We start from the raw sequence: 14,550 nt of genomic DNA, 5'->3' as shown, positions 1-14,550 counted from the left end.
AAAAAAAAAATTTTTTTTTACTTTTTGATTATTCAATTTGAGATATTAATTAACCTTCATTAATAAATATAAAATTATAAATTACGCTGAGTAATTTCCAAGGTTTTTAACCACTTTCTTTAATCTTAAAGAACAAAAAAAAAAATTAAAATTAAAAAAATATATTAACACACTGTGCTTTTTAGTTTTATTTTTCATTTAAATATGAAACCAAGATATATTTTCTTAAGATTTTTAATTTTTAAGGAAATCAAATATGTTTGTTCTTAGAGTATAAAATTAAAATATGAAAAATAATATTTTTCATTTCTCAGTGTTATATATACAAACAAGAAATATCATTAGTTTTAAAGAATAATAATGAAAATAAAAAAAGAATTGTTTTAATTTTATGATTTTCAAATTTAATACTTAAAAAAAAAATATAAATTAAAAAAAAAAAAAAGGTAATTTAATCATTATTAATTTAATAAACAAATTTAGATATTTATTTAAAAAAAGATCATAAAACTAATTTTAAATAACTAACATATTTTAAAAAAAAAAAAAAAATGAAAATAGTTTTCTTTTGTTTTGGAACAAGAGGTGATGTACAACCATCATGTATTTTAGCAAGTGAATTGAAAAAAAGAGGTCATTATTGTTTAATTGTTGGTGAAAATAGAATAAAATATGTTGTTGAAAAATTTGAATTAGATTTTAATGCAATTGATGGTGATATTATTGATTTATTAAATGATAATCAAAAAGGAGATAAATCTAAAATTTATTCACCTCAAGAGTATGGGAGTAGATTCTTTGAAAAAAGAATGGAATTGGATAAACAAAATCTTGGAAGATTAAACCAACTTTATTTATCATCAATTGGTATGGATTTAATTATTCAATCAGCTGTAATTCCAACAGAAGCTCAATGTGTTAGAGATAAATTAGGTATTCCATTTATTGCTTTAACATTGGTCCCAATTTTTCCAACCAATGAAGCACCATTCCTATTATTTGATATTAAAAACCTTCATATTCCATTTATTAATAAATTAACCCATTCATTATTTAATAATAAATTTGCAAAACTGTAAGTTTAAAATAAATTATTAAAACAAATTGTTTAAATTAATATTAATAATTTTTTTTTTTTAGAGAATGTAAAAGAGTTGATCGTTGGAGAAAAGAATTAGGATTAGATAGTTTAAAATTTGATTTTTTTGATAATATTAGAAATAATGAATCATATTGTAAACAAATTGCAGCATTTGATAAAGTTTTATTACCAAATCAAAAAATACCAAATGATTTTAAAAGTCATTGGAATGTAGTTGGTTTCTTTTTTCAAAAAGAAATTAATTTAAAAAATATTCCAAAAAAGTTAATAAACTTTTTTAAAGATAATAATATTAATGAATATACTGATAAAGAAGATTTACCAATTGTATTTGGTTTAGGCAGTATGCCAATTTCAAATAAATCATTACAAGATAAAATAATTTCAATTTTAAAATACACAATTGAAAAATTAGGTAAACAAACTAAATGGATAATTTTAAATAATTGGAGTAATTTTGAACCAATTCAAAATGAATCAGCAAATATTTGTCAATTAAACAATGTTGATCATTTATGGTTATATAAATATAGTTCAATTTCAATTACACATGGAGGAGTTGGATCAATTGCAAGTATTTTAAAATCAGCAATACCTTCAATAATTTTACCATTATATTTTGATCAACCTTTTTGGTCAAAACATATTAATTCAATTGGTGTTGGTATTGGTTTAAATGGTTTAAAATTAAAACAAAATCAATTACTTGATTCAATTATAAAAATTAAATCAAATTATCAACAATTTAAAAATCGTTGTATTGAAATATCTTCAAATCTTTCAAATGATTCCTTAGAAAAAGCAATTAAAATTATTGAAAATAATTAAAAAATTTTAAGAAAATAAATTAAAAATTATTTAAATTTATTATTATTACTATTATTATTATTTATTTTTTTTATTTATTTGTTTTTTTTTTTATTTTCATAAATAAAACTAATATAATTTATATTATTTGTTTTGTTTTGTTTTGTTTTTGTTTTTGTTTTTATTTTGTTTTATTGAATAGTACATTTACAACATCTCTTTTTATCTTCATCTTCACCATCTTCATTTACTTTTTTCTTTTTACCAGAGATTAAACCAGCACTTTCTAAATCTTTATCATCATCTTGATAATTAGTTGAATTTTCATCATTAATTGAATATTTCTTTGATGGTGGTGGCATATCATCACCAAGAATATTAGCAAGTGATTCAGGTTCATTAGAATCATTATTTGATGTTGATGCAGTATTATTATTTGTATCACTACTTAAATTTAAACTATATTTTGCTTTTGATGTGATTATAGTTGGTGCTGGAGCATTTGATGAGGAAGGTAAATTAAATTTAGAAAAGTAACGATTCTCTGATGTTGAGACATCATTAGTTGAAATCTTTTTAATTTGTCTTTCTTTTTTTGGTCTTCTTGTTGCTGTCATTTGTTCTAATTGATCAGAAGATCTCCTATTTGTTACTCCTTCATCATTATTATTATGATTATTACTATTATCACCATTTGAATTATCACCATTTGAATTATAATTATCACCATTTTCATTATCACCACCATCATCATCATCATCATCATCATTATTATTATTATCATCATTATCATTATTATTATTATTATTATTAAATTCATCATTATCATCTAATTTCTTTTGTTTTTGTTGTTGTACAACGACAACTGGTGGAGCTCTTAATGATTTTACTCTTATTCTTGAATTAAGTAATGCTTCAGAACTTGGTAAACTTTTCTTTTCTTCATTTGATTCTTTCTCTTCAACTATTTGCATACCAGATGCAATGGCGATAGCTTTAATCCATTTATCTTTATCATCAGCTTTATCAGTTGCCAGGAGGATATTTCTACGAAAAGCACTAATAACTTCGAAACTATTAGTTTTATTAGTACTATGAGGAGATTGATCGATACGACATCTCTCAAGAGGCATACTACCAGTTGGTGTCACTGAATCGATAGTACCCTTTTCAAAGTCAGACTCTTTTAAAGTTGCGTAATAAAGATTTGTACCTTGAATGAAAAAGAATCTCTTTTTCCATTCTTTATTTAATTGACCCATTTTATAGAGGAAACCAGTCATTGTAGCATCTTGTAAACTAATGGAAGTGAGTTTTGATTTAATTTTATCACCAATTGCGAATGCGAAACGACCAGATTCAACAAAGATTTGTTCAGGCAATAACATAACATCTGGTAACATAAAGGTGGTTTTCTCTTTCTTATTGAAAACATTCTTCCAAACGATTTGTGATTTAACCGAATCAATGAGTGGAAGTGTGATTTTATTAACCTTGGCCATTTTACCTAAACTAATGATCCATTTATCGTAAGCCTTTGGATCATCTACCACTTTGAAATTGAATGTACGATCCTTGGTTTGTAATTGAAATTTCACCTTTTGACCAGGTTTTGGAGCACACCCGAAATCAATTAAACAAACCATACCCTGAGGTGAGAGATCACTCTGTTCTAAATACCAAAATAAGAAATAGGATTTAATAGTGAACCAACGTTTCTTTGACATTACATTGATTTGACCATCCTTTAAAAGATGGCCACTTTGAATTGGATCGGTTTTTGACCAATTATGATCGATCTCCAATATCTTATCAATGTCAGCACTTGCCATAATTTGATTTCTAGCTGACAAATGTGAGAGTGCTCTAAGCTCATAAAGTATAACACTGTTTGAATTATACTCTAACGCTCTTGAGAAACTTGCAGCGGCAGATGCAAAATCATCTTTTGAGAACTCTTCAAAACCTTGCTCAATTGCTTTATTCACTTTATCAACCTCAACCGTATGATCATATTGAAGTTGTACATATTTAATACGCTCATTATTTGGTGACTTTTTAAAAGCCCTATCAATCAATGGTTGAACTTTTTCCAATTGATTAGCTTCCATCAAAATTTGTGCCATCTTTATTAAACCCTCAAAACCCTTATCATACTTTATGAAATTAACATTATTTTCAATAGCAGATCCTAAACGTTTCAAACCTAAACAACAATCAACCATCAATGAATAAATGAATGGATCAGTTGGATAGATTTTAATTGCCTCTTTAAACTGTTCCAACGCTTCTTGATATTTACCCTCTAATAATAATATTTTACCACAATAAATTGAATCCCAAATTCTACGATATTTATATTGAAATTGAACTTCAATTCTACCAACAATTTCATCTTCATCTGAAAATTGATCATATTCATTACCAATTATTGAATTATTTTCACCACCACCATCTTCAGCTGTATTACTATTTGGATCATTATTATTATTATTATTATCTTTTGAATTTTTATGTTTTTTTGTTAAATTAATCCATTTTGCAAATGGTTTTTGTTCCCAAAGATGTGGTTCATCTAAAAGGTTAATAACTGCACCACCTATTAAAAATGATTCTTTTTCACCATTGTTTAATGATACTTCAAATGTTAATTCTGCACATGGATGTGCGATATTAAAAGAATGTGATTGATTACTCCATTTTGGTTCGGTTACATCTGGTGAAGTTACTGTTTTAAATTTTTGTTCTTCAGTTGTAACTGTACAAACTATACCTGTACTCTCTGCTGTTTGATTTTCTGATGGAATCTCTGGTCCTTTCTCTGCTACTGCTGTTGTTGTCGTATCTTTACCAACCGTTGCAATTGTATCTATAATACCACTAATTGGTGTAAAAATTGGTAACACATTTGATTTTGAAAAATTTTGAATCTTTTCAATTGATTGAAGAATTGGTGATGAAAATGGATCAAATATTGCACCTACAATTTCTTCTGCTGCTGATTTTTTATCTTGAGTAATATTCAAATTTTGTGCTTGAATAACTTTTTTTTTTTTTTAAAAAAAAAATAAAAAAAATAAAAAAAATAAAAAAAAAATAAAAAAATAAAAAAATATATTAATTTTAGTATTAAAAAATCTTTATTATTATTATTTCATATTCGAATGAAAAGAAGATATTTTTTTTTTTTTTTTTTTTTTTTTTTTTATTACTGAGGGATAACTATAAATAATTTAAAAAGTTTATTTATTTTACTTACCAGTCACAAATAATTTTCCTTGTACTCCATCCATTTTTTTTTAAAAATTTAATTTATTAAATATATAATTTTATTACTTTAATACATGAAAGGAGTATATAAAAATATATTTTATAAATAAAAAAAAAGGGTTAATAAGAGAAAAAATGAAAAAAAAAAAAAAAAAAAGATTTTGAGCACGATATTTTTTAATTTTAAAAAAAAAAAAAAAAATTAAAAAAATTAAAAAAAAAAATTTTTGGATACAGGCTTTTTATTAATGACATCACAAAAAAAAAAAAAAAAAAAAAAAATAATTTGATTTCAAATAAAACCGAAATTTTCGCTTGGTTGGAATATCATCTCTAATATTCGAACCAATTTTGAGAAAAAAAAAATAAAATAAAAAATAAAATAAAATAAAAAAAAAAAAAAGAAATAATATTTGCATATGCATTTTACACCCAATCTTTTTTTTTTTTTTTTTTTTTAAAAAATTATTGATTGATTTTTATTTTTATTTAATCTAAGTAATTATTTTTTTAATTTGGATAACACATGTTGGATAACCATTTTCCCAAATAACTTCACCACCATTTCCACATAGAGTGCAATCATTTCCACTGAAACCAGGTAAACAAGTACAAGTACCATTACAAATTATGAATGGTGAAGAACCACATTGATAAGCAGCATAACAGGTTTTTGGTTTACCCAATGAATTTAATGGTGAACACATTGGTATTCCATTGTCACTAGCCCACAATACCATACCATTATCACATTGTCTACAATCATCACCACTAAAACCAACGGAGCATTGACATTGGTTATCACTGACTGGAGTATATAGAATATTAACTTGAGGATGGTTACCACTGGTTGAAACACTTTTAACTACACCAGAATCAGTTTGGTAATATAAGAAATCACCATTTGAAATCATTGCAACAACATTCTCACTAACTAATTTCCTAACTCTACTGGCATCACCATTCTTTGGATAACCCTTAATTCCACCACTATACGAGAAGTACATATAATCACTTGTCAAAGCGAACCCACTAACACTTGTCGCAGATGCCAATTCACTATCGGTCACTAGTAATTGTAATTGATCTTTGGTGCAATTTAAGCAGTTGAGCGAACCTTTCAAAAATTGGCCTTGGTAAGTTGTCATATACAATTGGTCGCCATCAATCTCCAACCCATTCACAATTTGTGATTGGTATATTAATTTAGCTTGTTGAGCATCACTTCTATCAGTTGGATACTTGGCTAGCCCGTAGATTCCATAGCCACCATAGACAAAGAATGGGGCACTCTCATTTTGGCTGAAGGCAGGGACGAATGGTGTATTGAAGATATTGAAAACTGCCTTAATTTCATTTGAAGTTTGATTATAGATTGAGAATATCGGACTACCCCTTTGATTGAATCTTACATAATATCTATCCAATTGTGGTAAATATTTATAAAAATAATCTAATGCTGTATAACCAGGTCCATCCAATATCTCACCTTGTATATCAAATCTTTTACTTAATTGACAACCACCACTTGATGGAACTGAAAAAATAGATGGTAACCCAAATCCACCACTACCTTGACTACTATTATATTTACCACTAAAAATTACATTCCCATTACCATCATACCCTAAACCACGATATAAATTTAAATTACCATTACAACTTGAATATGGATAATCTTGTTTACATTTATCGTCACATTGTCTTGAATAAACAATTCCAATTATAATTGCTAAACTTAATATAAAAAATGATAAAATTTTCATTTTTTTCATTTCTTTTTTTTTTTTTTTTTTTTTTTAATTAAAAATTATAAAATTATAAAATTATTAAAATATAAAAATACATGTAAATAAATAAATAAATAAATTAATAAATTAATAAGTTATTGATAAATTAAAAAAATGAAGTTATTTTATAATAAATTTTAAAAAAAAAAAAATAAAAAAAAAAAAAAAAATAAATAAAAATTATATAACATACATAAAAATTATATGATATTTAACTACCCTATTTAAATTTTTTTAAACCACGTAATTTTTTTAAACTTTATTTGGAAATAATTTAAATTAAGTGTAAGGAAATAACCACATTTAAAAAATTTTCCACCCATTTATTTTTTATTTTTTTTATTTTTTTTATTTTTTTTTTTTTTCCATCTTAAATAATTGGTGTTCAATATAAAAATATATATGGTGATTGATGTTGTAATATTACCAAATAAAGATCAAAAGGTTCCAGAAGCATTTTAATAATAATATTTTATTAAAAGAAAAAAAATAAAAAATAAAATAAATAAAAAATTAATAAAAAAATAAATAAAAGTAATAATAAAAATTTTTATTAAAAAAGGAAAAAAAGGGGTTTATTGTTTATTCTATTGGTTTCATTAATTTAATTTCTAGACTTTCAACTTTTCCTTCAACATATTTTACCATTGATAAGAAATGTGGTGTAGTTTTATGAAATTCAAAATCTGCCATTGATTTATACTCTTCACATACATAAAATACATTTGGATTTACACTATCTTGGTTCAAGTCATATTTAATCATACCTTTTTCTTTTCTTGATTCTTTAACAATTGTTTTAAAGAATTCAATAAATTCTTGAGTAAATTCTGGTTTACAACTTGCAATTGCTAATACATTAACTTGTTGAGTGGATGACATTATTATTAAGTTTTGGTTTTATATAAAATAAAAAAATTAAAAAATAAAAAAAAAAATAAAAAATAAAAAATGAAAATAAGGGTTTTAAATTTTAATTAAAATTAAATAAATTTTTAAATTTTTTTTTTTTTTTTATTTTTTTTTATTTTTTGGCAAAGAGAAAATTAGATATTTTATTTTTTATTTTTTTTTTATTTTTACTTTTTTATGAGATTATTAATTTTTTATATCTTTTTTTTTTTTTTTTTTTTTTTTTTTCCTTTAAATATTACTAAATAAAAAAAGAAAATTATAATATTTTTTATTATTTATTTTTAAAAAAAAAAAAAAAAAAAAAATCTAATTTGGACTATTATCAGTAACCACTAGGTATCATTTCAACTTGAAATGGAGGAGCACCACTTGGTTGAGTATTTTCTTTTGAAAATGTTGGGAGTGGTAATGAGATAATTTGAGACTTCTCTGGATGATTGGTTGAGTAAATCCAGGTGGAGATTAACTACTATAATGAAATTCTTAAATTTTGAGAATATAAAATATAATTTTTTTAAAAAAAAAAAAAAAAGATACAAAACCACATCAAAAACATAGAAATTCCAAACAAAAAAATTTTAAAATAACTTCAAATAATAAAGAAAAAAAAATCAAAAATAATTATAAGAAAAAATTAATAATCAATTTGAAATTTTTTTAATAATGAAAAAAAATAAAATAATTAAAAAATTCCATCCAATGAGTATTTTTTAATTTAGAATCAATTTTTTTATATAAATAAATAAAATTATAAATTTTATTTTTTTATTCTTATTTCCCTTAAAATTCTTAAAATTAAATTTAGAACCAATTGGGGAAAATATGGAAATTAAAAAAAAAATAAAATAATAATTTTTTTTTTTTTTTTTTTTTTTTTTCAATTTTTTTTTTTTTAATATATTTGCAAATATACAATTGTAAAGCAAATAAATTTATTCCATCTTTTAAGAAATAATAATAATAATAATTAATAATTAAAATCATTTTTTAAAAATGGTAAAGGGAAATAATAATAATAAAAGAGGTAGCAATAATAATAATAATAATAATAATAGTAATAATAAAAAATTAGATAGACAAGTTAAAGCATCATTAAGAAAAAGAAAAGAGAGATTAAAACATGGTGATGAATCATGGAAAAGAGGTATAGTTAAATTTCAACAACAATTGGAACCATTTGGATTTATAATTAAAGATGTTGCAGGCGATGGTAATTGTTTATTTAGATCAATTGCAGATCAATTACAAGATGCACCCAATGAACATAGGAAATATCGTGAAGCAATTTGTAAATACATTGAAAAGAATAAAGACATGTTTGCACCATTCATTGATGACGAAGAATTTGAATCATTCGAAGAGTACATTCAAGAGATGAGAGAAGATGCAACATGGGGTGGTCATGTTGAAATTCAAGCAGCATCATTGGCTTACAATGTAAATATTACTATACATCAAATGGACCAACCAAGATGGGAAATCGTCAACCATTTCCCACCTGAAAAAAACAAAACTATTCATTTATCATATCATAATGATGAACATTATAATTCTGTAAGACCTGCAAATCAATCATTATATCCAACAAAATCAACCAGTTCTTCACCAGTTCCAAATTTTGATAATAAACAAACTTTTCAACCTTCTTCAAAGGGTGGTAAGAATAATAATAATGGTAAAAATAATGGTAAAAATAATGGTGGTGGTTCATTTGATTATAATAATAATAATGGTAGTAGTTCATTTGATTATAATAATAGTGGTGGTAATAGTGGAAATTTTATAGACGATTCAGTTTATGAAATTATGACATTAACAGGTGAAACGAGTGTAAAAAATATAAAAGAAGCATTAATCGATTGTAATTATAATATAGAAGCAGCTGTTGAATATTTACTTGCTTTATCATTAAGTAAAGATGATTCAGTTGTTGAAAATAGCAGTAGTAATAATTTTGATGATAATAGTAGTGTAACTACTACTGATGAAAATGAAATTGATGAAAATAAAGATGATAATATAAATACTACCACTACGACAACAACTACCACTACAACTACCACCACTACTACAAGTAATAATAATAATAACAATGAAAAAGCTTCAAGAAATCCATATAAAGGTATTAAAAAGAAAGAGAATGAAGAGAAAAAAGAAAATCAAGATGAAAGTAATGCACATTTAAGTAATAAACAAAGAAAAAATTTAAAACAACAACAAAATACAAAACCAAAGAGAGAAGTTCACCATATTGATAGAAATTCAATCGTTGACGACTCTGTAGTCAATTTGGGTTCTCTAAATATTTAGAAAAAAAAAAAAAAAAAAAGAATAAAGTTATTTTTATAAAAACCCAAAAAAAAAAATCAGTTAGTTTTAACGTTTTGGCGCTCTTTTTTTTTTTTTTTTTTTTTTTTTTTTTTTTATTTTATTTTTTTTTTTATTTTTAAATTTTTTTTTTTTTTTATATATTTCATTTTATTCATTGTTTAAATAGATAATAATAGTAATAATAATAATAATAATATAAAATATATATTGTAAAATACTATTATTACTTTAATAAAAATGGTTGTTAAAAAACAAAAAAAATCAGAACCAATAATAAAGGCAAAACCAACAGATCTTAAAATTATTGATAGTGGTAATAATAATAAAAACCAAGGTTTATTAAAATATCATCCTGAAATGTATGTATTCCATCTCTCTATCCATATATTATACAATATAACAATATTTTCATTTTATTGATTTTTTTTTTTTTTTTTTTTTTTTTTCATTTCTCTCAAAAGTAATAAATTATTATTTTGTTATCCAAAGAGTAATCAAATTTATTATCAAAATGAAGATAAAAATATATTATTAAATACACATGGTGATGGTAGTAAAATTGTTACATCCATTGATTTGGGTGTTTATCATAAATGTGCAAGTTCATGTGAAGATAATACAATTAATATATTTTCAACTAGTAATAATGGTAATGTAGATGTTCAAACAATTTCAGTTCCTTCAACTCCAAATTGTATAAAATTTAATCCAACTCAATCATTTTTAGCTGTTGGTTCACTGTATGTACATATAATAAATAATAATAATATAAATATATATAATACTAATTATTATAAAATATATATATATATATATATAGTAATAATATTAAATCAATTTCAATGACAAATGTTAGAGAACATCATTTAATTAAAGATGCACATAAAGGTGAAGTTATAACATTACAATATAGTAATGATGGTAATTATTTAGCAAGTATTGGTGAAGATTCAAAATTAAAGATTTGGGAATCTGGTAAATTTGAATTATGGGGTGAAGAACCATCACCAATACATACAATAACATTAGATTGTACAAAAGAAACTTTAAAGAAAATTGGTATTTCATGGCGTCCATCACCATTATCTAAACGTGGTACTTCTGATAGTAGTAATAGATTCGAATTAACAATTCCAACATACTCTTCAAATACAATTAAAACATTACAATTCAATTCAAAAGATTTTCAAAATAAATGGAAATCTTATATTTTTGATGACTCTGATGGTCATATTAAAGAGGTTACAAATGTACAATGGTCATCTGGTGGTGAATATTTAGCATCAACTTCATTGGATTGTTATCTTTTAATTTGGGATTGTGGTGTTGATGATTTATCTGACTCAACTTTACCAACTGAACCAATTGTTCGTTATAAACATCATTGTCCAATCATCTCATTCTCTTGGTCACCATATTCTTCAAATTCAATTTCATTTGTATGTATAAATTAATTAAATGATACATTATATTTCATTTACTAATTTTTTAATAATAATAATAATAATTATTTTTAGTTTGATAGTAAAGGTAATTTATATCAATATTCAAATTTTGTTGGATCAGATGGTGATGATATTGATACAAAACTATCATTAGAAGATGATGAACCAAGTTTTGATTTTAATGATGATGATTTCAGTTTTGATGAAAATGATAATAATAAAAAGAAGAATGAGGAACAACAAGAAGAAGGAGATGATAATGATAATAATAATGATGATGATGATGATGGTGATAAAATTAAAAAACCAAAAATATTACAAAGAAATGGTATAAATTTAAATGATAAAAGTAAAGTAGATAATGATTATAATGAAATGGATGATCATCAAGATAATATTAGTGTAAGATCAAATGGTAATGATGAATTTAATGATTATAATCAAGAATCATTTCAAATTGGTTCAACTTATCAATTTGTAAATAATAATCCAAAGACAAGAAGATTAAAGACAAAGAGATATTATTTGGCTTATAATATGTTGGGTAAAATTATAAAGAGAGAAGAGACAAAAGGTAATGGTGAAACTTCTTCAATTGAAATCGATTTTCATGATACTAGTTTTCATAAGAAAGTGGTATTCCCTGATCCAAATCAATGTTTAAGAATAGCATCATTAAATAGTTGTGGTGCAATCTTTGCAACCAAATTCAATCAAGAGGAATTGGATGAGTATCAAGAGAAACAAGAAGAGATAATGTTGAAAAGGTTGGAAGAAGAAGAAGCAATTGCTAATGGTACTTCATTAAGTTCATCATTGGGTGGTGGTAGTAGTGGTAGTGGTGGTCCATCACAAAGACAATTAGAGTTACAACAACAATATGCTACCAAACCAAAATCAACATTAACTTTTAAATCATTTGATTCGAATAATGGTACTGGTGATTGGAGCTATATAGATAAGGATGGTATCTCTGGTGTTGCAGTATCAAAGAATTATATCATCAGTTGCTCAGAGAATGGTATTGTACGTATCTTTAGTTTGGGTGGTATTCAATTGAATTTATTTAGTTTACCAGGTGATTTAGTTACAATGAATACTCATGCCGATCAATTGGCAATCGTTTATCATAAATCAATATCTGGTCGTAATGGTACTCAATATATGAACGTTTGGTGGATTAATTTAGTCAATGGTAAACAATTCTATCATGATACCCTACCATTGTCACCATTTTCAAAGCTTTCTTGGATTGGTTTCTCTGATGAAGGTTTATTAACATCAATGGATACTGGTGGTATGATTCGTCAATTATCAAATGGTTGGATTCAGTCGGTTTCAGATATGACAAGTACCACACCGACAACAGCTTCAACCTCTACAACTTTCTTACAATGGATACCAATCACAGATCTCACTAAATGCGATAAACCACATTCACAAGAACTTTACACCTATTGGGTAATTGGTTTAGGTAAAAAGGATATTTATTCAATATTTTGTTGTGAATACCCTTTAATTAAACAACAAACTCATAATTATGTAAAAATTGAATTACCATTACTTACCAATAATGGTGGTCCTTCATCAATCTCGAATGAAAGAGAATTTGTAAAGAGTAAATTCCAATTAAGTAGTTATTTAAATTATAGTATAGCTTCAAATACTTTTGAAGAATCAGTTGCCACTAAACAAATCGCTGAAATCGATTCAACAATCATTAGATTATTCGATTTTTACGCTCAACAAGGTCATTATAAAAAATGTATGGATTTATGTGGTCTATTACATTTAAAGAAATCTTTATCAATTGTATTTGCTTTATCAAATAAAATGGGTTTATCTTGGTTATCAAAGAAAATCGTTGAATTTATTGAAAATTTTAAACCTTTAAATTTAAATCCTCAAATTATTTCTTCATCTTCTTCTCAAATTTCATCATCATTATCATCATCATTATCATCATCTCAAAATTCATCACAAACCACCACCACCACAACTACAACTTCACCAACTGTTCAAATTGATTCACCACCAAAATCAACACCAACACCAAAAACAACAACCACAACAACAACAACACCACAAAGAGTTTTAAATAATACTTTTGATAGTGACATTTTCTCAACTGGTGGTGCTGAAGAATCACCACCACCAAAATCAACTTCTACTTCAAATATTGTCAAATCACCAAAAACAAAGAAAATTCCATTCCAAGTTAAATCAAATTCTTCAATTAAATCACCTGATAATGCTTCAAAAAAAAGAAAAGATACACCAACTTCTAATCAACCTTCTAAAATTTCAAAATTTAAATAATTCAAAACTTTTTCATAATAATAATAATAAATTCATATCATATCATAAATTAAAGTATAATAATAAAATATTGGTAAAATAAAAAGTACTAAAACTATTTTAATATATTAAGGTATACTTTGTATTATTATTATTATTATTTTTTATTTTTAAAAATGTTTGAGCATTGTTAACATAAAAAGAATAAAAATAAAAATTAAAAAACAATTTTTCAAGTGTGAACAAATATTTATAATATTTATTTATTTGTTTATAAAATCATAATTAAAAGAATTGTTATAATTATTAAAAACATTAGGTAAAAAGCTAAGGGATCGGTAATTTTTAGGCCACTTTCATTATATGGAATTTTACTTGGTATAATTCCATTCTCATCACAATTGATATTTGGATAAAGATTAACTTGATACTTTGATGAATCAGATTTTTGGAAAATAAGGACAGAACCAAAAACACAATCGTCATAAATTGGAAAGCACTCGTTGTACGGAACATTAATTATCATATCATTGCATTGAGAAATCTTTATTTTATATGTTAATGGCTGGTCGGCTAAAGTCAATAGCATAAT

At 24.3% G+C, this 14,550-nt stretch overlaps 7 protein-coding genes across 7 annotated transcripts in view; 3 read left to right on the top strand and 4 right to left on the bottom strand.

Annotated features, from left to right (window-relative positions):
- Nucleotides 1-551: 551 nt before the first annotated feature.
- ugt2 (hypothetical protein) lies at nucleotides 552-1,930 on the top strand (the record flags this gene model as incomplete). Its single annotated transcript, XM_642311.1, has 2 exons — nucleotides 552-1,075; nucleotides 1,141-1,930. The coding sequence occupies 2 exons, from the start codon at nucleotides 552-554 to the stop codon at nucleotides 1,928-1,930; spliced, it is 1,314 nt and encodes a 437-aa protein (XP_647403.1).
- A 170-nt stretch (nucleotides 1,931-2,100) lies between these two features.
- DDB_G0268384 (hypothetical protein) lies at nucleotides 2,101-5,202 on the bottom strand (the record flags this gene model as incomplete). Its single annotated transcript, XM_642310.1, has 2 exons — nucleotides 2,101-4,952; nucleotides 5,169-5,202. The coding sequence occupies 2 exons, from the start codon at nucleotides 5,200-5,202 to the stop codon at nucleotides 2,101-2,103; spliced, it is 2,886 nt and encodes a 961-aa protein (XP_647402.1).
- Nucleotides 5,203-5,673: 471 nt separating this feature from the next.
- On the bottom strand, nucleotides 5,674-6,954 carry sigK (EGF-like domain-containing protein; the record flags this gene model as incomplete). Its single annotated transcript, XM_642309.1, has 1 exon — nucleotides 5,674-6,954. One exon carries the CDS (start codon nucleotides 6,952-6,954, stop codon nucleotides 5,674-5,676), a length of 1,281 nt encoding a protein of 426 aa, XP_647401.1.
- A 597-nt stretch (nucleotides 6,955-7,551) lies between these two features.
- Nucleotides 7,552-7,851, bottom strand: DDB_G0267908 (hypothetical protein; the record flags this gene model as incomplete). Its single annotated transcript, XM_642308.1, has 1 exon — nucleotides 7,552-7,851. The coding sequence occupies one exon, from the start codon at nucleotides 7,849-7,851 to the stop codon at nucleotides 7,552-7,554; it is 300 nt and encodes a 99-aa protein (XP_647400.1).
- Nucleotides 7,852-8,877: 1,026 nt separating this feature from the next.
- Nucleotides 8,878-10,194, top strand: DDB_G0267906 (OTU domain containin protein; the record flags this gene model as incomplete). Its single annotated transcript, XM_642307.1, has 1 exon — nucleotides 8,878-10,194. The coding sequence occupies one exon, from the start codon at nucleotides 8,878-8,880 to the stop codon at nucleotides 10,192-10,194; it is 1,317 nt and encodes a 438-aa protein (XP_647399.1).
- Nucleotides 10,195-10,452: 258 nt separating this feature from the next.
- Nucleotides 10,453-13,979, top strand: DDB_G0267904 (hypothetical protein; the record flags this gene model as incomplete). Its single annotated transcript, XM_642306.1, has 4 exons — nucleotides 10,453-10,574; nucleotides 10,677-10,955; nucleotides 11,036-11,654; nucleotides 11,733-13,979. 4 exons carry the CDS (start codon nucleotides 10,453-10,455, stop codon nucleotides 13,977-13,979), a joined length of 3,267 nt encoding a protein of 1,088 aa, XP_647398.1.
- A 250-nt stretch (nucleotides 13,980-14,229) lies between these two features.
- DDB_G0268382 (hypothetical protein) overlaps nucleotides 14,230-14,550 on the bottom strand; it is a gene marked incomplete at both ends in the record, with an annotated part of 393 nt that continues 72 nt past the window's right edge. Inside the window, one exon of the mRNA XM_642305.1 lies at nucleotides 14,230-14,550. This exon is cut by the window's right edge and continues 72 nt beyond it. Within this exon, the coding sequence (XP_647397.1) occupies nucleotides 14,230-14,550 (321 nt within the window).

The sequence above is a fragment of the Dictyostelium discoideum genome (assembly GCF_000004695.1).
Source record: "Dictyostelium discoideum AX4 chromosome 1 chromosome, whole genome shotgun sequence".
Taxonomy (NCBI): Eukaryota; Evosea; class Eumycetozoa; order Dictyosteliales; family Dictyosteliaceae; genus Dictyostelium; species Dictyostelium discoideum.
Note: the sequence above shows the minus strand (reverse complement) of the source record. Positions and strands in the feature narration are given on the sequence as shown.